The sequence below is a fragment of the Xenopus laevis genome, chromosome 3S, assembly GCF_017654675.1.
Source record: "Xenopus laevis strain J_2021 chromosome 3S, Xenopus_laevis_v10.1, whole genome shotgun sequence".
Lineage (NCBI taxonomy): Eukaryota > Metazoa > Chordata > Amphibia > Anura > Pipidae > Xenopus > Xenopus laevis.
Genome location: NC_054376.1, coordinates 84,294,171 through 84,317,998, shown reverse-complemented (window position 1 = coordinate 84,317,998; position 23,828 = coordinate 84,294,171). Strand labels below are relative to the sequence as shown.

The window sequence follows — 23,828 nt, the reverse complement described above, 5'->3', positions numbered from 1 at the left end:
TTTGAATTCCAGGCTTGGAGACAAGTTTCTGGTGTATAAAAACCAGGTGCACTGCCAAACAGAGTCTCCTGTAGGCTGCCAGTTCATATAGAGGCTACCAAACAGCCAATCACAGCCCTTATTTGACATCCCCATGGACTTTCTCATTCTTGTGTTGCTCTCCAAACTCTTTTAACATTTAAATGTGGCTCACGAGTAAAAAAGGTTGGGGACCCCTGCCCTACAGTATATAACCAACAGTTATAGATCAAAGGTCAGTTAAAACAAGCAGTTTCTGCTTTTCAAAGGACCTGTCTTTCTAAAGCTCTTGACACACAATGCAAGATTTAATGCTAGTTTGGTCATTAAAAAAATATTGTTTAGTTTGAGGACAGAGTGGCTGGATTAGTGGAATTTGATGATCTCTGTGTTAAGCTTGTACACAATCCAGTCTTTCAGACATTTGATCGTTAACAAACTTTGCCTGACAGCATTAGCTCTGCCATGGGCAGATGGTTACCCATTTATAGTAAAAATAGTCTTAACTCACTGCAGTGCTTCACCTCACACTTTACTTACCTCTCTATTATGCTAAGGTAAAAGGCATTTTTCACTTTAACATATTAGAACCTCCAAAGTATTCTTTGTATGCTACCACAGCATCTTATGTGCCACTGCCATCAGACCTCTAAGATTTATACCACATGGGTATTTTACATCACTTTTTCTCTCTCATCAAAAGTTATTTGAGCAGCAAATGTCTATAGCAGACATTTCTACTACAATAGCCATGGATCACTCTGGAATCTTGACTTAAGGTGGAGACAAGGTCACCAAACAAGCAGATCATGGCACGCTGGACTACATACATGGCTTTTGCCTGGGCGTAGGCACATGGAGAAAATTTCAGGCCAGAAACATGCATTTTGGCACCAAATATCCGCTATGTGATGTTGCTCCATCTACAGGCACAACATATTGTGCCAGATCGGATTATCGAAGGAAAACCAGTGTCAAACAGCCCAAAACCACTATAAATCTGGAAGGTAAAAAATATGTTCCAATTGTTAAAGGGACCATCTGCCTTTGACTTCTACATGATTTTGTCAGGTTTTAGCTGGAGTATTTTTGGATTTTTAGCAGCTTCAGCGCATAATAAATCTTTAAAAATTTTGGGGTTTTTTCCTCTAAAAGTTCGAGTTCTTCCCATTTAAAAACCTGACCACAAAAATCTGAGGTTTAATAAATAGGCCCCATAGTATGTGCATTGGTGCAATCTTTACAGAAAATCTCTGTGAGTTAATGAACTCACACTGGATTTTCATGCCCAATGACTATGTCAATCTTATTTTTTTTTTCCACAAACAGAAAAGTTTGCAAGCTCAAAGCTGCCGAACTTTAGTTTGGTTATTGGGCCCGAAATTCAATGTAAATGCATTATTACAAGGGGTTTCATTAAAGATTGCTAGAGTCCAAAAGCTAGAGAAATATTAAAATTGTCCCATTTAGTAATAATTGTAGACTCTTGCATCATTTCTTGCCTTTTTATCCACTTTCATATTTATTGTGCACTCTGAGTAATAATTGTAGGGTTTTGCATCATTGAACCTTCTTTCCTTACTATGCACTTTCATATTTATTATGCACTTTGAGTAATAACTGTAAGGTCTTGCATCTTCGCACCTTCTTGCCTTACTATGCACTTTCTTATTTATTGTGCATTTTGAGTTAGGGATGCACCGAATCCACTATTTTGGATTCGGCCGAACCCCCGAATCCTTCTTGAAAGATTCGGCTGAATACCGAACCGAATCCAAACCCTAATTTGCATATGTAAATTAGGGATGGGAAGGGGAAAACATTTTTTACTTTCCTGTTTTGTGACAAAAAGTCACGCGAAACCCCTAATATACCCATCGGTTACCGGTTTCTTCAAAAATATGAATAAATGCCATTTTCTTTGCTGAAATCTAGCTGTTTAATAATTCTTCTCTTTCTGCATCATTTGAAATCCTGGCAGGGAAGGACGGGCCAAACACTGATGTTACAAATTGTAACAACTTCTCCACAGCTTACAGACAGCATGCAGGAACTACATACCTCACAATGCATTGCACTGTGATGTTCCTTTCCTTATTGAAATCACGTGTGCAGGGAATTGTGGGGTTTAGAGGAGGCTAAGGACAGCTTGCTGCTGATACAAAGTAACTAGTCAGCTAGCTCAGCAAAGTAGTCAGACTGATCAGCAGGAGAGCAGGGGCAAGGCTTAGGGAATTGTTCCAAACCATTAAAAATCATGAAAAGTCTGTATATTATTTAATTGATGTATATTGCAAAATTGCTTGAAATTATGTTTACTTTTCAAAAAGCTCAAGTTATGTTTGTGTGGAGTTTCCCTTTAAATGGGTGGCTCACCTTTAAGTTAACTTTTAGTATGTTATAAAATAGACATTTCTAAGTAACTTTTCAATTGGTATTCATTATTTATTTCTTATAGTTTTTTAATTATTTGCCATTTCTTTTGATTCTTTCCAGCTTCCTAATGGGGGTCACTGACCTCATCTTAAAACAAATGCTCTGTAAGGCTACACATTTATTGTTATTGCTACTTCTTATTACTCATCTTTCTATTCAGGTCCTCTCCTATTCATGTTCCAGTCTCTTATTCAAATCAATGCATGGTTGCTAGGGTAATTTGAGCCATAGCAACCAGATTGCTGAAATTGCAAACTGGAGAGCTGCTGAATAAAAAGCGAAATAACTCAAAAACTGCAAATAATAAAAAATTAAAACCAATTTAAATTGTCTCAGAATATCACTCTCTACATCATACTAAAGTTAACCCAAAGGTGAACAACCCCTTTAAGGTCAAGTACAAGGTGTTATTATTACAGACCATGAACTTTCTGTAATTCTGAGCTTTCTGGATAACTGTTCGTGAATAAGGGATCGCTTATATACCTTACATACTTTCAATTACTTTTAAATTGATCACACTGCCCCTGTTTTGCTGTTACTACCCCAGCAGCCCCTGGATGTTCACTTTGTTACATAGTTAAATTGGGTTGAAAAAAGACAAAGTCCATGAAAATCAACCCCTCCAAATGAAAACCCAGCATCCATACACACACCCCTCTATACCCTCACATAAACTATATATACCCATATCTATATTAACTATAGAATTTAGTATCACAATAGCCTTTGATATTATGTCTGTCCAAAAAATCATCCAAGCCATTCTTAAAGGCATTAACTGAATCAGCCATCACAACATCACCCGGCAGTGCATTCCACAACCTCACTGTCCTGACTGTGAAGGACCCCCTACGTTGCTTCAAATAAAAGTTCTTTTCTTCTAGTCTAAAGGGGTGGCCTCTTTTACGGTGATCCACTTTATTGGTAAAAAGGTCCCCTGCTATTTGTCTATAATGTCCTCTAATGTACTTGTAAAGTGTAATCATGTCCCCTCGCAAGCACCTTTTTTCCAGAGAAAACAACCCCAACCTTGACAGTCTACCCTCATAATTTAAGTCTTCCATCCCTCTAACCAGTTTACTTGGTGGCCTTCAAAGGCTGGTTATTGCCACGGGAGATTTTTTTTTCCTGCATTAGATAATAAGTATGTGATATTAAAATAGCTTATGGAGGTATTTTTGTGTACTTAGGCATAGGGTTTCCAAGCTGTACCAGACAATACGTGCTTTGGAGATCCCAGATTGTCTGTGTTTTCCACTATAAATAGGGATTATTTTGTTTTCCCCACAGCAAAAAGGATTGACATCTGAAGAATTTTTTCCTTGTTGCCTGAAACAGCAATAGCACATTGTGTCGCTTTTCTCTCATCTGTACTATTATGTGTGTGTGCTGCTGGGATATTCAGGCACAGAGAGTTACACCCACACTTTAAGTGCTGATGCCAGAAGTGTAGACTGTTTCTTTTATTATGTTTTAGATGAATTTCCAAGGGGCATTGAACCTGGGATGCCTATCACTTTTTATGTCATGTATAGTGCAACACATTTGCAAGTTACACAGTTATGTGTAAACAAATTGCTGGGTTTTACAGATAAATGTATTTTCTACAAACCCGTCTCAGAGCTGGAATTAACTCCTACGTATTGGACATGGACTCAGGCTGCTTTTGATTCATGATTTAGCCCCTCCTTGGTACCACAGTTATTTTTTGAGCCCGTCCTTGGAAATTTCCCTACTGGCAACCACCCACGTAATAGCCTATTGTTTCTGCAGTGGTACAGTCGGTTTGATAAACATGGAGCACGCCCAGCAATCCCAGGCACATGCACGTTATTAAAAAATGCTTTGTATTCTTGTATCTTATCCCTCAGTCCAAGTAACATAAAAAGGAGCTAGTCATGTGAGTAATACGCACGATAACTAATGAAAGGGTGTCAGATTCACATTGCCACTACTTGGCAGCGTTTCTGAGGCAGGGAATGAGCACGGTTTGTTGGTACACAAAAGGAGGGTGACTTGCTTTGTGGATACATCGACTCCCCGCCCTTCCAGCAGGGACTTACATAAACTGATGCAAATGCCAGAAGCAGCCAGTATCCGCTCTGAGTCTGACGTCGGCCAGGAAGGATCTCGTTCTCTTCAGCAGTTTATTTATTTATTCAGGCGCATTTAACTGAATTCACTCTCCATATTTATTATTTTGGTTTATCGTTTTGGTCCGGTTATTCACCTGCAGAGAAGAGAGCTCGGCGAAAAGGTAAAAAGACTCAGAGCACTAAGCAATGGGGATGGGACTTTTCTCTTAGCATTTTTTTCTGGGCTGTCGGTGTCAAGGGGGTTTTGGAAGAGTCCAACCCCTGTTGTGATGAAATGCAGGGAGAAATGGCAGTGGTTTCCTAAGAAAGGTTAATATATAAGTATGATTGGTTAGTAAGGTCGAGTGGTACAGGGTAACTCAGGAAGGGCATTTGTCTGGGGTGTGTATTGCTTCATATGTATAGACACATAGTACATGATACCAGTTATTTTCAGTGGACTCTCAGGCTTACATGTGTTGGGGCTTTGGGTACATGCAGGCTCACTGGTGTAACTAGATACTACTGGGCCCCACAGCAAATTATTTTCCAGGCCCCCAAAATGTTAACAGTTGTTGTTTTACCAATATTGAAATTGTATATGAATTATGGCCTCATGGGGCCCCTATACCTCCTGGCCCTCTCCCCCGCTTCCTCTATAGTTACGCCCCTGTGCTGGCTCCTGCCTGTGTCTGCCTAGAAACGGCTGATCGTATCAAATGTAGTCCCATCAGATGATAATTGTGGCCGGTGTGGCTTAGGTGTGTAAGCAGACTGCAGTGCATAGGAAAACCTGGCTGCTGCAACATCCAGCAGGAGTTGCATCAGATTCCCTGGTGCCTGGGAGGAAGGGGGGGGGGGTAAGAATGATTGAGCACAAGGAGTGGCTTTCCTGTTTAGCATGACGCACCAACACGGTACACACAAATGCCGATAAGAGTTTCCCCTTTTCCATGGGAGCAATTTCCATCTGCGAAGAATTTCGCACCCGCAGATCTTGTATGACTATGGTGGCCGTCTAGCACAGAGAATTTGTGTTCTAATTTCTGATTTTTTTTTTTGTTGTTGTTGTATATTTTCTACTATTTTTAACCCAGAAAATATTAATAATGTGTGCCTTGACAACAGCTTTGATTTGATTCGGGTTGCAGATTTGATTCTGGCAGCCGTTAATATTAATATTGTTTTAAATGCCTCCAGAGCCCCATAACTTGTATTTTGAATGATTGTACCACTTGACAATCCCTCACCCTAATTTACTAGTTTGACTACGGCATTATTAAAGACAAAAACAAAATAAAAAATCATTTGTATACCTTTTTTTTCTTATTGTAAGTGGTACATTTTTTATTACAACAAAGCAACAGCCATATGATGGGCCAGAACTGCAAAGAAAGACTTCATCATATTTGTCTGAAGGGCAAACAATGTAGTGCTTTGCACTTGGAGGGATTACATGACTGCTCATGGCCTTGGAATGCATTAGATTGACAGCTATGGATGGAAAAGGAGGAGGGATGGGGGAGTGGGAGGGATGTAACCAAGCTAGTACTTTTCCACTCAGTGCCCCCCTCAACCACCCTTTTCACTTACTCATGATCATGTGCCTCAAGCCGCACACTGCAGTATTGACTTTGTCTTCTCTCAGAGACAGACACGAAGCTGAGCAGCAACACCAGTTACAACATCTAAAGCAACGCTCAGGAAGCAGTATTACCTCATAAGACTGGAAACAATACAAAACATTGATTGCTAGGCAAAGCAAATCCTAAACATGAATAAAGCAGAGGTCCTTAATGTGGCTCTTGATGAAGACAGCTCCATCAGCAACGATGATTTCAGTTATTCGGAATACCAACCACAGAACCTCCCAATTAAAAGGTCAGTGAGTGCTCCTACCCGTCTCCCACTTAACGGAACAATGATGGTTTTGTTTTGGTTCACTTCTAGAAAATCATTGTAAATACATTTTAAGGGTATGAAATGTGTGTTTATTGAAAGGTTTACTAACTGTAAGCTTTGAGACAGGGCAACATAAGGCAATATTTATGACCCGTATTTTTATTCAGTATTTCCCTTTGCCTCACAGCCATTACGACATGGATATTGAAAACGTACATTTTCTTCTTGAGCCAACAATGTCAAAAAAGAAATGCGAAACAGAATATGTAAGTATATATATGCCCTATACGGGCATTTCTACTGAAAATAATTTTTGCCATTGAAATTTAGTGCTTTAAATACACCCTCATCCTAAATATTTGTTTTCAACTAATAGCTTCCTGGAACCACATCATTCGGCATGTCAGTATTTAACCTCAGCAATGCAATTGTTGGAAGTGGTATACTTGGCCTTTCATATGCAATGGCCAACACAGGAATCGCACTGTTCATGTAAGTATTTCATATACTGTATATAGTTACCAGTTCATATGACAAATCAAGGACACTTTCCTTAATGTGGCTTGCTGGAAATGTTTATGTATGTCTTCTACTCTTTGATATCCATCCAGTTATACTGAAAATGTTATCAGAAACGATAGAAAAGAAAACACTTTAAATAAAATCCAGCTAAAATGGCTGCATGGATTGCATTTAAAATAAACTACAATAAGTTCTCCAACGTTATTAGACATTTCCTTAGGTTTTCAAGTGATCTGGTGACCGTGCTCATATATATTTGTTATACTCTGAACAGTTGTCTGATAATTTGGCACATTTCTTTGTTTAGGAGTTGTGAATGAGCATCTAGGGGCAGATTTATCAAGGGTCGAAGTGAAAATTCTAAATTCGAATTTTCAATTTCTTTTGTGAAATTTGACTAGGGAATAGTTAAAATTCGATTGGAGTTTTTAAAAAAAATTAATTTTTGAGATATATCATGTACTGGCCCTTTAATAATTCGAATTAGACTATTAGCCACCTTAAACCTGCCAAATTGCTATTTTAGCTTATGGCGGACATCTTGGGATAAATTTGGAGTTGGTTACAACTTCCTGAAAATAGTTTTTTTCAGAGAAAATACTCAAATCGAATTTGATTCGAGTTTCCCAGTTGATCTCATTCACCCGAGTTTAAAAAATTAGAATTTTTTCATAAATTGAAGTTGGTCGAATTTTGGTCTAATTTCGAGTTCATAGGAGTTTAAACAAAAATTCCCATGATCTCTAAATTCGACCCTTGATAATTCTGCCCCCTAGAGTCGGGGTGCTAACCACTGACCCTACAAGTGTTATTAAACTTTAAATTGTTTGTAATTGTACATGCAAGATATTATTTGTGACAAAATAACACAGAATTATCTGGACTTTTGCTTGGGGAGAAAACTACCCTATATCACTCTATTTATTAGGCTTAAAAACCTACTATAATTGGCAGATCATTAATAAAACCAAGTTTTGCATGTTTAACTACATGTTACATTTATGAGAGACAGATTATAATAAAATAATGATGTCTTCCCAAATACATAGCTGCTTGAGGTGCCTGGGAGCCCTAAATATTACTTGCAGGGCAACATGTGGCCATGAATCCCCCAATTGGACAGGTCTGCCTTAGTGAATCAATCAGCATTTGCTAATTTATAAGGATCTGCTCCGCAATAAAAGGACTATTGCCTTTTGCCACACATTTAGAAGAATAACTTATTACTGGAAAAAAGCAAAATTTGTTTTTTTTACAGCCATGCTTTTTCTCCCGCAAATTTAGTTTAGGGCATAACTAAATATAATTACTCTAGTGACAATTGCCCTCTAATTATACTTCAAGTCATACATTAGGACAGGATTCCTGTTTTTTTAGGGAATTAATAGAAAATACATTTTGCTAAACTGAAAATGGTACTCTATTTTTAATTATATGTTTTTTTTAAATTAAAAATGTAATTATGTGTTTTCTGTTTCTCTTTAGGATCCTATTGGTGTTTGTTACAATATTTTCATTATATTCCATTCATCTACTTCTAAAAACTGCAAATGAAGGAGGTAAACTCAGCACTGAAATCAACCTATTTTGACGCGATTTATGAGCATGCAGTTAATTACATAACTAAACATACTGATTTATATTTGGGTCATTCTAGGCTCTCTATTATATGAACAACTGGGATTAAAAGCCTTTGGAATACCTGGAAAACTTGCTGCTTCTGGCTCTGTTACCATGCAAAATATTGGAGGTATGGCCAATAAATGCTTTATTTATAAATAGAATATAACTTTCTTACTTGCATAATATGTGAAAATAGATGCAGTAGCCCCCCGCCATTTTACAATTTTCAGGGGACCAGAAAGAATGGCATGAAATCAGGGAAATGCATTATGTATTATATATTGGTAGGGCCATAAAAACATGGTGAAAAATTAAGGTAAACTAGAAATCAGGGGATGTAAAATTGAGGTTTCATTCTAGTTCTTTCTCTTGGCATAGGCTATCAGTGGCTGGGGTAGCTGGTAGTAAACATACATTAAACAAATAATAATGAATAGGGAATGTATCCATGAAATATTACACAATTTCAAATAGAAATAAAAACAGTTTTATAAAACGTTGTCTTCAATTACAGCGATGTCAAGCTATCTTTATATAGTGAAGTATGAACTGCCTCTTGTAATCAAAGCATTGATGGGCATTACACAGGACACTGGGTATGTATTTTATTAGTATTTGAGTTTCAAATAAGAAAAAATAGCATTGCTAAGGCATGTGCTACACTATAATTATTTGTATGTTTTTATATCTTTTATTCAGCTGTAAAATTTTGCAAAGACAAAAGAACGCATTGCGAACCTTAAAGAATATTTACTTATAAGGGATAAATATAGCAAAGCAAAAGTGTGTATCTTGATGTTATGTTGTTTTTTTATCACTTCCATTAAGATATATATACTTTTTCTGCATTTTTAGAGAATGGTACTTAAATGGAGACTATCTGGTCATCATGGTTTCTCTGGTTATCATATTTCCATTGTCACTTCTGCGAAACCTAGGTGAGATTTTATAAATCTGATACAATATTAAATGTCAAGCACTAATCAACTGCATCCAATCTGATTTAGTAAGTTTGATGGCTGCAACTCTATGACCTTTTTTTCATGTTGTATTCAAATTCCCGTTTGCCTGGAAGGAACCGACAAACTTTTGTTAGTAGTTTTAATTAATACCAAGATTTAGTTTGGAATTGGTTCAAATCCTTGAACAAAAATATTCAGCAAATCCCAACCCTACAGGGGAGATTTATCAAGGGTCGAATTGAAAATTTGAATTTTCGCATTTTTTATGGTCAAAACTGTCAAATTTGACTAGAGAGTTATTCTAATTCAATTTGAGTTTTTTTTTTAAATTCGAATCCGATTTTCGAGATTTATCATACTTTGGCCCTTTAAGAACTCCAGTTTGACTATTTGCCACCTAAAACCTGCCGAATTGCTGTTTAAGTCAATGGGAGAGGTCCAGGGATCAATTTGGAGTTGTTTGCAGCCTTCTTGACTCTCTAAGCAAGTTTTTCAAATACAATTCAAGTTTTTGGGACAATTAAATTCATCTGAGGTTAAAAATTTTGATTTTATTAATAAATTTAGATTGGTCGAATATCGAATTTATGGGAGTTTAGGGGAGTTTTTAAAAACTCACATGAATTCGAAACTCGACCTTTGATAAATGTGCCTCTAAAAGTTAAAAACACTTAACAGACTTCGTAGTATTCAGTTGAATTAACTTTGTGCATCCCTAATTGATGCAAAAACAAAGGGTAGACATAGTTTTGTATAATGACATTAGGGGGCCGATTCATCAAGCTCGAGTGAAGGATTCGAAGTAAAAAAACTTCGAATTTCGAAGTGTTTTTTGGGCTACTTCGACCATCGAATGGGCTACTTCGACCTTCGACTACGACTACGAATCGAACGATTCGAAGTAAAAATCGTTCGACTATTCGACCATTCGATAGTTGAAGTACTGCCTCTTTAAAAAAAACTTCGACCCCCTACTTCGGCAGCTAAAAGCTACCGAAGTCAATGTTAGCCTATGGGGAAGGTCCCCATAGGCTTGCCTAAGTTTTTTTGATCGAAGGATATTCCTTTGATCGTTGGATTAAAATCCTTCGAATCGTTCGATTCGAAGGATTTAATCGTTCGATCGAAGGAATAATCCTTCGATCGTTCGATCGTAGCATTTGCGCTAAATCCTTCGACTTCGAAGTCGAAGGATTTTAGTTCCTAGTCGAATATCGAGGGTTAATTAACCCTCGATATTCGACTCTTGATGAATCAGCCCCTAAATTTGTTGAAATATATAACTGCCACAGACAAGAAATCTAACAATAAAAACACTTCTCTAAAAAGCTCAAATTCTGTGTTTGTAAATGGCCTCCTAATAAAGTAGATGGTAAATATCTTCTGTCTTATGCATATTAGTTGAGCCACAACTGGGTTTGTTTTGTGTGGTTACACACACAAGGTGAAAGGTATAAAAGTATACATAAATGAACTTGCAAAGTCATTAAACCTTTTTTTAATAAAAATAGCAATAGGATAACCAAGTAAATCGTCAGTTAGCACAGTACATCAGTTGTTGATGGGCTGTTGCCATAGTTTTCTAGAAAGAGGTTTCACCTGTTTTCACTACCTTTTGCTCAATTTCAAATTTAGATTTTGTTTGTTAAAGCTAATATATTTTGTTGTTTTTTCTAGGATACTTGGGCTATTCAAGTGGCTTTTCTCTTCTGTGCATGGTCTTTTTTCTCATTGTTGTAAGTATATATATATATTTATTGTTTATTTTTACAATTATTTCATAAACTTAAATAGCTGTTATGTTAAAGACAATGCTTGCCAATGAAATTCTCTAACTGTCTGGCAACATTGTGTTTCTATAAAGAAAATTACATGTACATAGGTGCCTATTTACTATAATTCTAATTTCTATTTTTTCACAAACAAAATTTTTTCTTTATAAATTAGTTTTTTTATTCCTTAACTCTAAAAATTCAAGATTTATTAAGGGGCTGATTTATCAAGGGTCGAATTTCGAAGTGTAAAATACTTTGAAATTCAACCATCTAGTTAAAATACTTAGAATTCGAATATCGAAGTATTTTTCACCGAATTTGGCCATCGAACGATCTAAGTAAAATCGTTCGATCGTACAATTAAATCGTTTGATCGAACGATTTTAGCGTACGATCGTACGATTTTACTTCGATGTGTGAAGACTTAAAAAAATGGTCTAGTGGTCCCCATAGGCTAAAATAGCACTTCGCCAGGTTTAATTTGGCGAAGTATTGAAGTCGAAGATTTTTTAAAGAGACAGTACTTCGATTATCGAATGGTCGAATACTCTAACGATTTTTACTTCGAAACAAAGTAAATTCGAAGTCGTAGTATCCTATTCGATGGTCGAAGTTTCCAAAAAATTACTTCAAATTTTGAATTTTTTTTACTTAGAAAATTCATTTTGACCCTTGATAAATCTGCCCCTTAGTGCAGAAACCACAAAAATTAGCCAAGTAAAATTAGTTTGAAGTCAATAGGAGCTGCTGATCCTATTGGCCCTTTTTTAGCCATTCAGACTTTTAGAGGTCTTTGGATTTTTTGCTAGTAATTGTTTGTAAAAGCTCTAAATTTTTGAGGTTTTCAAGGATTTTATATTTTTTAGCACATTGTTCATCTTTTTTTCATTCATGTTTTTAATATTTGGAACTTTTAATAACTTTCGTGGCATTCATGGTTTAAGAGAAAAATAGTTAACATGTGATTTTTAAAACCACTAAAATGATGTTGAGTGGTATTTATGTAGCAATACATATTTCATTATCATAAAATGTTGAAACTTTGAATGATTTACATCTAGGTAATCTACAAGAAATTTGAGATCCCCTGTCCTTTAGAATTTGAGGCCATGAACATGACTTTAAACTCAACACTTTACCAGCTGTCCTCACATAGTCACATGGCTGAGATGGCGCACAATGAGACAGATGATGAGATGTGCACACCAAAGTATTTTGTGTATAACTCTCAGGTAAGTAATGTTCCAAGAAACTTGGTGGTCCTGGTGGCACCTCAAATTAGACCATTATTGGCGGGTTTTGAAAGAAGTTATTGGATTATTATTATCCTCTCTTTATATGGCATTGGCCAGTTTATGCAGTGCTTTACAGATAGATTTAATGGGTTTCTAGGGCAAGGTGAGTTAGCAGCACCATTATGTTGACCAGATAAATCTCTGCTATAGGAATGCCAAGTTTATTATTAAAAATGGTTAATGTGTCTTTGAAGTGATTAGTTACACCTTCCTGTTATGGTTTGAGAAATTAATCAATTTTAACAATTCTTTTTGGTGTTTTTTATTCTATATACTTTAATTCTTTCCTTCTCCTACTCTCTTCTACCTAATCATGTTGGATTCAGACATTCTTTCTATTAGGTCTTTTCGCTGCCCATATTTCACTAGTTATATTTTAAAACTAATAGTGCCATGTTCCTGCTTTGTGCAATAGATTAAATGAATTTGAAGAATTAATACATGTAATTGCATTTATTTTATTTTTTTCTTATTTCCTAGACTGTGTATGCTGTACCTATCTTGACTTTCTCTTTTGTCTGCCACCCGGCTGTTCTTCCTATTTACCAAGAACTTAAAGGGTAAGCTTTGACATACACATATGTGTTTGTAAATGTTAAAGGATCAGAAATGGTACAGTCATTGCTTTATACAAAAGAGTTCACAAACATATGTTATATTTAAAGGTTTATAAGCACTCAAAAAGAAATGAATGCAGCTTTGATCATTTATGAGACCAATTTTGTACTTCTGAAGGTGGCCATAGACGTAGAGATCGCTAAGCGATCGAATCTCTCCCCGATATGCCCACATGGAAGTGGGCAATATCGGGCTGATCCGATCGTGGACCCTAGGGCCCAACGATCAGATCAGAATAGATCCGATACGGGTAGCCAGATCGCGGGACCACATAGACGCACATATGCGGCCGTGATCCGACGGGATTTTTTAACCTGCGCGATATCAATCGGGGAAGCCCGTCGGATGGGCCCACACACGGGCCAATAAGCTGACGACTCGGTCTGTCGCCAGCTTTTATCGGCTTGTGTATGGGGGCCTTTAGGCTAAAATCTAAACGGCATATTTATCAAGGGTCGAATTAAGAGTTTATGGGACTTTATAAAATCTCCCATAAACTCGAAATACGAAAAAAAAGACCAATCGAAATTTATTAAAAAACTCCAATTTTTTAAATTCGAGTGAATAGGATCAACCTGCATACTCGAATTGAAGTCGAATTTGATTCGAGTTTTTTCCCACAAAAAAAATAGTTTTTCAAAAGTCCACCAAACTACTCCAAATTGATTGTAGGAGGTACCCCATAGGTGAAAACACCAATTTTGCAGGTTTTAGATGGCAATAGTCAAATTTGAATTCTTAAAGGGACAGGTTATGCTAAATTTCGAATTTTTGTTAAACTCAAATCGAATTTGGACTATTGCCTAGTCAAAATACACTAAAATAAACTCGAAATTCGAATTTAAAAAATCCAATTTACAATTCAACCCTTGATAAATCTGCCCCTAAGTGTTCTAAATGTATTTAGGATAATTCTGTTATAGTAGATGGGGACATTTTATCTTTTTTGAAATTTAACAAAAAAAAGTTACCAATTGGATAATTTCACTTTTTAATCTAAATCTAACTGAAGTTAATTATTTTGTTTTGTGTCTTGTTTTTAGCCGGAGCCGAAAAAGGATGATGAATGTTTCAAATGTTTCATTTTTCACTATGTTTATCATGTACCTTTTGGCTGCACTCTTTGGATATTTGACATTTTACTGTAAGTATATATATATATATATCATTTACCTACTACTTTTCTTAGCTAAATCTATCAGCTTAATATCTGCATTATTAATAAGAAATTACTTTTTATGGATGTAGTAGCCTGACAGTCCAGAAAAGGCATGTTAACATATCAATATATTTTTTCTTTTGCCTTTAGCTAATGTTGAGTCAGAATTGCTTCATACTTACTCAAAGGTTATGGGAGCTGGTGTTATCTTTATCGTAGTGAGACTTGCCGTACTCATGGCTGTGACCTTAACCGTTCCAATTGTCATTTTTCCAGTGAGTAACAAGTTTATTTCATTGCTGTACTTATACTGCTTTAGTGTATCTGCTATATGTTGTTTCTTAAGATGGGTTTGGAAGCTGGAGTGGCACTGCTGAGCCTAGAGCCACTATCAGTATAATAAGTAAGTTAAAATCCAATACTAGTGAATACCAGTAACAGAAATAAGCAGGGATCGCTGTTAAGGGTGTTCCCACATGAAACATTTTGGGGCAAATTTACTTAAGGTCGAATATTGAGGGTTAATTAACCCTCGATATTCGACTGTCGAAGTTAAATATTTTGAATATCGAAGTCAAAGTATTTATCGCTATTCGAACGAACGAAAAATCTTAAATTAAAATTTTAATTTATCGATCGAACGATTTGGGACCTTCCCCATAGGCTTACATTGACTTCGGTAGCTTTTAGGTGGCGAACTAGGGGGTCGAAGTTTTAACTTAAAGAGACAGTACTTCAAATATCGAATAGTCAAACGATTTTTAGTTCGAATCGTTCGATTCGAAGGTCGAAGTTGAAGGTCGAAGTAGCCCATTCGATAGTCGAAGTAGACAAAAAACATTCGAAATTCGAAGTTTTTTTCCTCTATTCCTTTACTCGAGCTAAGTAAATGGGCCCCTTTGTGTTATTGGAGTTGCCTTAATGAATATAGATGTTTCTTTAAAAAATGGGTAAAAATAAATGTAATTCTGTGATTCAAATATGTACCCGTTAAGGGACAACAATGGCAATATTCTACAAATCTCTAGTGGGTAATTAAAGTGATATTCTGCATTTCTTACAACATAAATGGTTAAGAATACGCCCATTATATTCAATGAGAAAATAATTTGCAATGGTTTGTGCGTCTTCAGCAGAAAAATAATATTTTGTTTCATAACATGGCAAGTTTCAGGAAATGTGCTTTTTTTTTCCAGATTCGAAGCTCCCTTAATGAGCTGTTTTGTTCAGGGAAGGACTTTGCATGGATCCGCCATATTTTAATCACTGTTTTCATTCTGGGATTCACCAATGTCCTTGTCATTTTCGTTCCAAGTATAAGAGATATATTTGGATTTATTGGTAAGTAGTTTCTTATGATTCTCATTTATTACTGTTACACCAAGTATATATTGAAAGGTATACCTTTTCTGCTGCATGACAGAAACAAAATTGTTTATATTCAATAGCAGCACTAGAAAATATCCGGATTTGGTGGCCATGTCCACCTGGTTCTTCAGACCACTCCAGTTAAATGTTCTTTTAAAAGCCTTTATTTAACCATTGGCTATGACCCAGATAGGCTGTATCTATGTAAAACATGCTACATGTGCTCTAACTTTTATCATTGTGCTCTAACTCTTATCATTCCTCTTTTGCAGCTCATAAAAAAATGTCTGCAGGCAATGATATGAATTAATTTCTTATAGCACTTTCCATCCATATATTCTTTATTATATCTTTGTGCAGGCTTAACCTATTAAACCATTACTTGTAATCATGAAAATTAAAGATGTAGCATACCCTTTTTTTCAACATGAACAGAGATTGTGCTGAACATACTTTTGCTTATTGTTTTAAAGCCATTGTTCACCTTCCAAACAATTTTTCAGTTCAGTTAATATATAAGTTGAAAAGATTCCTTATCCATGGCCCTGCTGAGCATAATCAATGAGTTTCATTAAAGCCAACAATTATAATAGATAAATTAGTTGTTAACATTCCAAAGATGCTGCTGAGAAATGTACTAACTAATGTAGCAAACTATAAAAGTTCAGAGTCTGTAGTTTCTTTTGAAAAAAAAATAGAAAGTTCAAGACAAAATTGTAAATTACATTTCATAATCATTTTTGAATCAGTATTTGTACTCATTCAACATCTATTCTATATCTCTCTATTTCAGGTGCCTCTGCTGCTGCAATGCTGGTTTTCATTCTTCCATCAGCTTTCTACATTAGACTTGTGAAAAAGGAGTCAATGAAATCAGTGCAAAAGATTGGGGTATGTGTTTCATTAAGGGCTTGTAGAAAGTTCATAACAGTAGGCCCTGGCCCTGCTTTCAATATATCCCCTGGCCTGCCTCATCCCCCACTCAACTCTTCCGCAAATAGCTGATATTGCATACTGAGTCTGTCGGGCGACGGCTTCGCTCACATCGCAACACTTCGCCAGGCGTAGATTCGCCAAGACAACGATAATTTGCGAAAAATCGGAAGTTGCGTCCAGAGTTCCGAACGCTTGCGAAGTTGCGCTAGCAATAATATGTAAGCAGTTCGAAATTACGCCAGCGATGCCTAATTAGCATATGGCGTGAAGTTAAAGTACAATGGATGCATATGTTGCAGTAACTGCATTATACTACACAAGGCCAGGGAGCCTTAATAAAATAAAATAGAGTTGTTATATTGCCCTACACATGTGCCCACTGTAAAGTTTATGTGCCATATGTTAGTAAATGTAGGGGGGAAGGAGGGAACCCAAAAACTACCTATGCTGGTGACTATGGCTTGCCCTTATGGAAATCTTCCAGTGCATAACAGACCTTTATTTTTCCCTAGGGTATTACAAAAAACTATAATTGTTCTGTCAATTTATTTTGATCTGTTAACTCCATATCTATGTCTTTTTTAAAATGTTTGATACTATGGTGAGAGTTCTTCTTCTTACTTCATAGGCTCTTCTGTTCCTTATCGGTGGAATCATAGTTATGATTGGAAGCATGACCTTAATCATCCTTGACTGGATCCATAATTCTTCATCAGGTGGAAAGTAAAACAGCTTGATGTCGAATTGAGCACTTCCTTAAAGTTTGAAGTTATCATTCATCATTTCTACTGTGAAATTATTTTCACAGTTTCATTCAGACACTTTTCCTTTGGGAACCAGATTCTTTTTGAAGTGGACTTTTCAGAAACTCTTGGAATATCACAGGGGCATTGCCATCTCAAAACCAGTCTGAAGAAGGAAATTGTTATTTTCCATTCTGGAGAATGGACAATAATGTCAATAAGCCAGATGCTTGGCTGCTGTCATTTACTGTATGTAATTATACTTGAATGTGCCTACCATTTGATATGATAAAACACTGCAAAAGTGTTACATTGTAATGGTGGGGAGGGAGGCACCCCTATTTTTGTAGGAAAAGGCAAAAGGTTCAACAATTTAAGAGCACTACTGATTTGGGAATACTGTGCTTTTTAAAGCAATTCTCTCCTGTTTATTACATCATCTGTATTTCACCAGTGTTTTGGGAAATCTTTCTTGTTTTTGCACTGGCTGGATAAGGAGTTCATTCTCTGGATAAAAGCTAGTTAGCAGAAAAAAACTGGAAAGAATTTGCTGTTTAAAGGTCGATGACTTATTGGGATCTGGAATTTAATGGCTGCATATATAACTTTGCCTGGAATCTTCATGTAGTATAACAACTCCCTAAAGGTTTTAGACAAAAAATATAAGGGGGTATTTTGTTCAATCCAAGTGTTATTGCTCAACTTTTAGTGATTTCAAAGTCTGGTACAAAAGTGAAATATTTAAATATTTTATTTATTTCGATGGCAGTTTACAACATGTACAGTATTTCTCAATATTTATTTTAAAACTACTGAATTACTTGAGGAACATTCTTGGTTTTCATAGTGCTTACCCACAAGTTATAGCCATTTAATGTGTGATTCTTGTGTGTTTATCCATTTATCTGGAAAAAAAAGAACCGTTTAACGATCTGCTTTACACTGCCATACTTGTTTACGCTAATATGTGCATAGTTGAGATTAAGGGTATATTCAGAGATGTACCTTGCATTAAGCAAAACAAGAATACATATAATTACAAGTAATATATTAGACCTGTGGCTCTCTAACTGTTGTCGAACTACAGCTCCCTGCATTGTCAAATATCTTTGGTTTAGCGAAGATGTAAAAATCCGAAGTTCAACTTCATCTGAATGGTACAGGGTTAACCATTGCTACTATGAAATGTTCCTGGGCCATTTAAATCTGTTAAATGTACAATTAGGCTAAATAGCTGATATCTGCAGAATAAAGACAAAACACATGCAGTTATTATCAATGATTCACAAAGGGACAAATGGCACACTTGCATGATTGTCACATGAACATGTGGCCAGCTGTGATAATATTCTTGTTTTGCAAATTATGTTGCTTTATGTTACAAATCTAAAACCAGATAAAGCCAAACACTACAGTAGTGAGCACATTATCAGGGCATCTGGGTAATTGGCTTGCAATAACTTTTCAGCTATGTGGACATGCTCAACACGACAGTGTTACCTTGGCCACTTTGACTATGATCAAATAATAACACTTAAAATATACATTGTATATTTACATTGACATTATTTGTTTTTAAAGGAGAAATTACATTTTTTCCAGATGGTTTTTTTTTCAGTGTAAATCAAAGTTCAGTGTCACTGTTACCATGGAGCACAACTTTGTTTTATTAACTATTCCCTTTATTTTTGCTGCCTCAGCGACATACGCTACAGCACTGCAGTGTGTTACTAGATCATGCTCGTGTTTGAAACCTTTACATTTACACAATGTAACATTTTAAAAGCCAAAAAAAGATTAACTTCACAGAAAACCCCACAATCGTTTATCTTTATTAATCTTTATTCACGAGATGGGGTAGGTCAGTGTAAAACTACATTTCAATTTACATCTTTTTAATGCAAGCTTGCTGCAGTTCCAGAATGTGAATAAAAAAAGTAGTTTTTATGTGGTGCTCCTAATATCTAGTAACTCAGTTATAACATGTAACACTCTCCTATGTAATATGTAAATGTGTGGAGTCTGCTCATTCAGAGAAAAAACTGTTATGCCTTTACTGTAAATAACTCACATTGCTGGTTCCAACTAGTTTTTTATGTTTCACATTCTAGAACTGTAGCAAGAGTTTGTTGCAAGGTTTGTTTTTATATATATATAGAATACAAGTTTTATTTTTTATTACCCCTTTAATGAAGCCATCTATTTATTAAAGTAATCCCCCTCTGGTTTTGTCATCTGATTGTCTTCCAAAGAGAGATATTACGTGCTATTTATATAACATTGAATTGTTGGATATTTTGCAATAGCATGAATATTTGTATTTTTTGTACATTATTGTAAATATATAAATATGTTGTATAAAGTTACGATTTTATGTTTCCTCTTGGGGTCTGCTCATGTCCTGTTTGTGTGTGGCCAACCCTCCATGTCACGTTAACTGATGCAGGGCGGATAAGGCTAGGAAATGTCTTTTACTGAATAGATGAGCAGTTGTTTCATAATACTGGGATCACAAAGGCTAAATCACTCAATATGACCTTATCTGATGTTACTTCATCCAGTTAGGAGCAAAGAAACATGTAGCAGTTGCAGAAGAAGGTCAGGTGCAATGGGTGAGCCATTTATGACATCCTGAAAGAGGTGTAAAGGATTCATTGAGCCTAAAATACAGTAGTTTATTTATGCAGCCCTATGTGCTGAACTGGTGTTAGTTGGGAATGCAAATAGGGAGCTCAGTGTTTTCCCAGTTACTAGTGAATATAGCAAGGGAAATTCTCCTCTCTTCTGGTTACACACTCTAATTTGGCAGCAGGTTGGTGGGAACTATCATGAAAATGAAAATTTAATAAAAGCTTTATCATACTGAAATAAGAAACTTCCTAAATACAATCAAATACAAATAATGTACCATTTCTAAAATAATCAAGTTTATCTTCACTTTCTCTCTCTCGGCATCTGTTTCTCCTTATTCTGTCTTCATGCAGGAGTTGGGTGTCAGATATTGATTGACAGTTAGATCCAATATATCTTATGGGGGGGGCTCTTTTTGCCTAGAAGATGTATTAGAGCTTGCTCTGTTAAAATCACCAGACATCATGTCTCTCTACATGCCGAAATTGTGCAAAAGGCATTTATTTTGTTAGATTTTGTTTGTACTGGAATTCGTTATTTGAATGAGCTCTAATTTATCTGCTAGGAAAGGAACATAAACTTTATTATTTCAGAAATTATGCAGAATATTTAATTGATTGCATTTAGAAAGTTTCTTATTTCATTGTGTTGAAGCTTATATTTCATTTTCGCGTTAGCTCCCTTTAATGACTAAGCCACTTTTCTGTAATACATGACACAAGAAAATAGCCCAAATGGCTTCAGACTTATAAATTGTCTGTGCATTTCACAGAGTGCTACAATTGGATCTGTATAGTTTTATGACGAAGCTATGCAACAAATTATGAACAACTATTTAAAGATGGAATCATTTGTAAATATAGTAGAAATGTATTGCTAACTCCATTTAAATATAATTTTGATTCAGATAAACTCTGTGCAATGTGTCTGACTGGCAGTAATAAAGGCATGTCCAACTAGTGGCTGTACAGCTTAAAGTCCCAAAATGCCCTGGAAGTGTTCACCTACCTATGGATAATGGGACATACTGGAGGATCACAATGGGACATACTGGAGGATAACAAGTTGTGACCTCCTAATGCATAAGTTTGCTTGCAAAGCTCTAATTTATCTGCTAGGAAAGGAACATAAACTTTATTATTTCAGAAACGATGCAGAATATTTAATTAATTGTATTTAAAAAGTTTCTTATTTCATGGTGTTGAAGCTTATATTGCATTTTCGCGTTAGCTCCCTTTAATGACTAAGCCACTTTTCTGTAATACTTACATGCCACAAGAAAATAGCCCAAATGGCTTCAGACTTATAAATTGTCTGTGCATTTCACAGAGTGCTACAATTGGACCTGTATAGTTTTATGACGAAGCTATGCAACAAATTATGAACAACTATTTAAAGATGGAATCATTTGTAAATATAGTAGAAATGTATTGTTAACTCCATTTAAATATAAATTTGATTCAGATAAACTCTGTGCAATGTGTCTGACTGGCAGTAATATAGGCATGTCCAACTAGTGGCTGTACAGCTTAAAGTCCGAAAATGCCCTGGAAGTGTTCACCTACCTATGGATAATGGGACATACTGGAGGATCACAATGGGACATACTGGAGGATAACAAGTTGTGACCTCCTAGGTAATGGATAAGTTCGCTTGCAAAGGGACCCTATATACAGTATATATATACCGCTGTAATTTTACTTATGATATACTTCTAGGAATCTACGACGTTCTACTTACCAACCAATTTATGATTAATTTACCAGTCTGCTGTACAGTTTAAAACAGACTTCCTCAAATCCTCAGAAGGCTCTAGATTTTCAGAGCTGCATTTGGCTAGAAGGTTGGAAGCTTGACATCTCTCTGGCTTAATGTTTATAAAATTCATGTGTATAAATGTATAATACTTTAATTGTTAGAGCCAGAAGCCCAACAAGTGGTGCTGGTAAGGCACAAGTGTTAATGAGTGTTGGTTTTAATTAATCTAAATAAAGAAAATCTGATACTCCTGCTTTGTTGTTTGTGTGGAGTTATTCACTCGCTTGGCTTATTAATATGACTTACTAAATAGTACAGGGAGAGATCTAATACTAAAATCTTGTTAGCTACAATGTTCAGGTTTTTTTTCCATACAAAGGGATGGGGGTGGGCCAGTAACAGAATTTGAAAGAAGAGTCTAGATAATTACAACATTTGGAACAAATGTATATAACCATATATAAAAAAATTAAAACGTAAAAAGGTAGTAAAACTTAATGGCTCTACCGCTGAGTAACTTAATTAAGCAACTCTAAAATGCCATTTTCAGATAAGAATATTTTTCAATTGACAACATATTGGTCTGCTTCCACCTGAAAACCACCGACTCTGTATCTTTTACTGTGCAGCATGCATTGACTCTACACGTTTTCCTCTCAGTTACAGAACGTTCAGTCACCCTGACTTCAAAATGCCAGCAGTTGGTATCAGGTCAGTTTTACATTTGTCATTCGATAAGTATGAATAATTATATCATTAACTGCATAAAACTGCATGAGTGCAACACTTCATCTCAGTGCCACTTTTTCACAGATTGAAGTAGTGTCCTTTCTTATATTCAAACAATAATGTTTATATCATTTAGAAGCATTCATTTTGTTTTAGCTCTGTTTTGAAATTATGATTTTTCCCATGTTTCTGTGGAAATGTTCAGGTAAACAAGGCTTTTTCCCTTGTATACAGCTTACGTCAGTGCTGTGCACGTCTGAATACAACCAATACAGCATGGAAAGTGCAAATATTTGCAAAGGTAACAGTAGTTTGACCAGCAGGCACAAATGTTTCAATAACATTCTTTCTAAAGAAGAAAATTTCCAGCCTGTGTATGTTTCAGTGTTTCAGCAGCCAGCACTGGGAAATAGACCAAGCTGAAAATGTTTTTACGTTTTTCAGCTAATAATGGATGACTTTGTCTAGTGGCTGGTTAACGTATTTGTATACATAGACATAGAGCCATAGCTCTAGAAGTTTCCTGAGCAAAATCAGCATTCACAGCAAATCACGCCCTTAAGCTGGCCATACACATTAAAATTAACTAGCTTGGCAATGACAAAGTACATATTTGGGAGGGTTGGGATTCATTGAACCTCTCTGCAGTGTAGTCTCAGTCCTACCCCAAAGCCATAGTTTCTAACCCCCAGAAAATAAACTAAAAAAAATAAATGATGGAATGACTCTCTAAAGGTTTTTGAATATATGAGATTTGAAAAGGTCTCTGCCAACTGTTACTCACTCTGTCTGTTAATAAGAACTGTTCATTAACATCAAATGGAATATTCACTTGGAGTAAAAATCATAATTATAATGAATGCATTTCTTCCATTTCCTGTACTTCACAAACTCTTTTCTATTAAGTAATGTAACCCAGCACATATAAACTGAAGCTAAGCAGCTTGCCTCAGAAACCTGAAGCATACACATCAAATATGTATGTATTACCTGTGACATGAATGCTAATGGATTAATTAGAAAAGATCTTCAGCAGTTAGGGCCCAGAAATGAGCTAGGTTCCTAAAACACATGTTACAGATACACCAAATCCTGGATCCTTATTATTCATCCAACAGAATTTGGATGTAACTTTAAAGCTCTGGACAACTTAAAGCAACCTTTTTCTCCCCAAATTTAAAAATGTGAATTACTGTTTAGATTTGGGTTGGTAATTAGGGATGTAGCGAACTGCCGATTTGGTGTTCGCGAACGCCGTTCGCGAACACCGGCAAA

The 23,828-nt window shown here is 35.9% G+C and overlaps 1 protein-coding gene and 1 long non-coding RNA gene across 2 annotated transcripts; one reads left to right on the top strand and one right to left on the bottom strand.

The window, feature by feature from the left end:
- The first annotated feature begins 4,371 nt into the window (after positions 1–4,371).
- On the top strand, positions 4,372–19,814 carry LOC108713130 (sodium-coupled neutral amino acid transporter 2). Its single transcript, XM_018255909.2, has 16 exons — positions 4,372–4,714; positions 6,181–6,413; positions 6,622–6,700; positions 6,811–6,926; positions 8,442–8,515; positions 8,614–8,706; positions 9,094–9,175; positions 9,435–9,517; positions 11,219–11,277; positions 12,378–12,548; positions 13,092–13,171; positions 14,273–14,373; positions 14,539–14,663; positions 15,585–15,729; positions 16,550–16,647; positions 17,321–19,814. The coding sequence occupies exons 2-16, from the start codon at positions 6,307–6,309 to the stop codon at positions 17,417–17,419; spliced, it is 1,512 nt and encodes a 503-aa protein (XP_018111398.1). The 5' UTR covers positions 4,372–4,714; positions 6,181–6,306; the 3' UTR covers positions 17,420–19,814.
- Positions 19,815–20,967: 1,153 nt separating this feature from the next.
- LOC121402191 lies at positions 20,968–22,131 on the bottom strand. Its single transcript, XR_005966673.1, has 2 exons — positions 21,696–22,131; positions 20,968–21,138 (listed from the first exon to the last, which is right to left on the bottom strand). It is a non-coding gene; the product is annotated as an uncharacterized LOC121402191 (long non-coding RNA).
- Between the last annotated feature and the right edge of the window lie 1,697 nt (positions 22,132–23,828).

Bases quoted from the DNA above. Each gene is read 5' to 3' on its own strand.
- LOC108713130 (XM_018255909.2), top strand. From the start codon at position 6,307: ATGAATAAAGCAGAGGTCCTTAATGTGGCTCTTGATGAAGACAGCTCC. The intron at 8,516-8,613 runs GTAAACTCAGCA...GGGTCATTCTAG, and splicing joins AAAAACTGCAAATGAAGGAG to GCTCTCTATTATATGAACAA. The intron at 14,374-14,538 runs GTAAGTATATAT...TTTTGCCTTTAG, and splicing joins TGGATATTTGACATTTTACT to CTAATGTTGAGTCAGAATTG.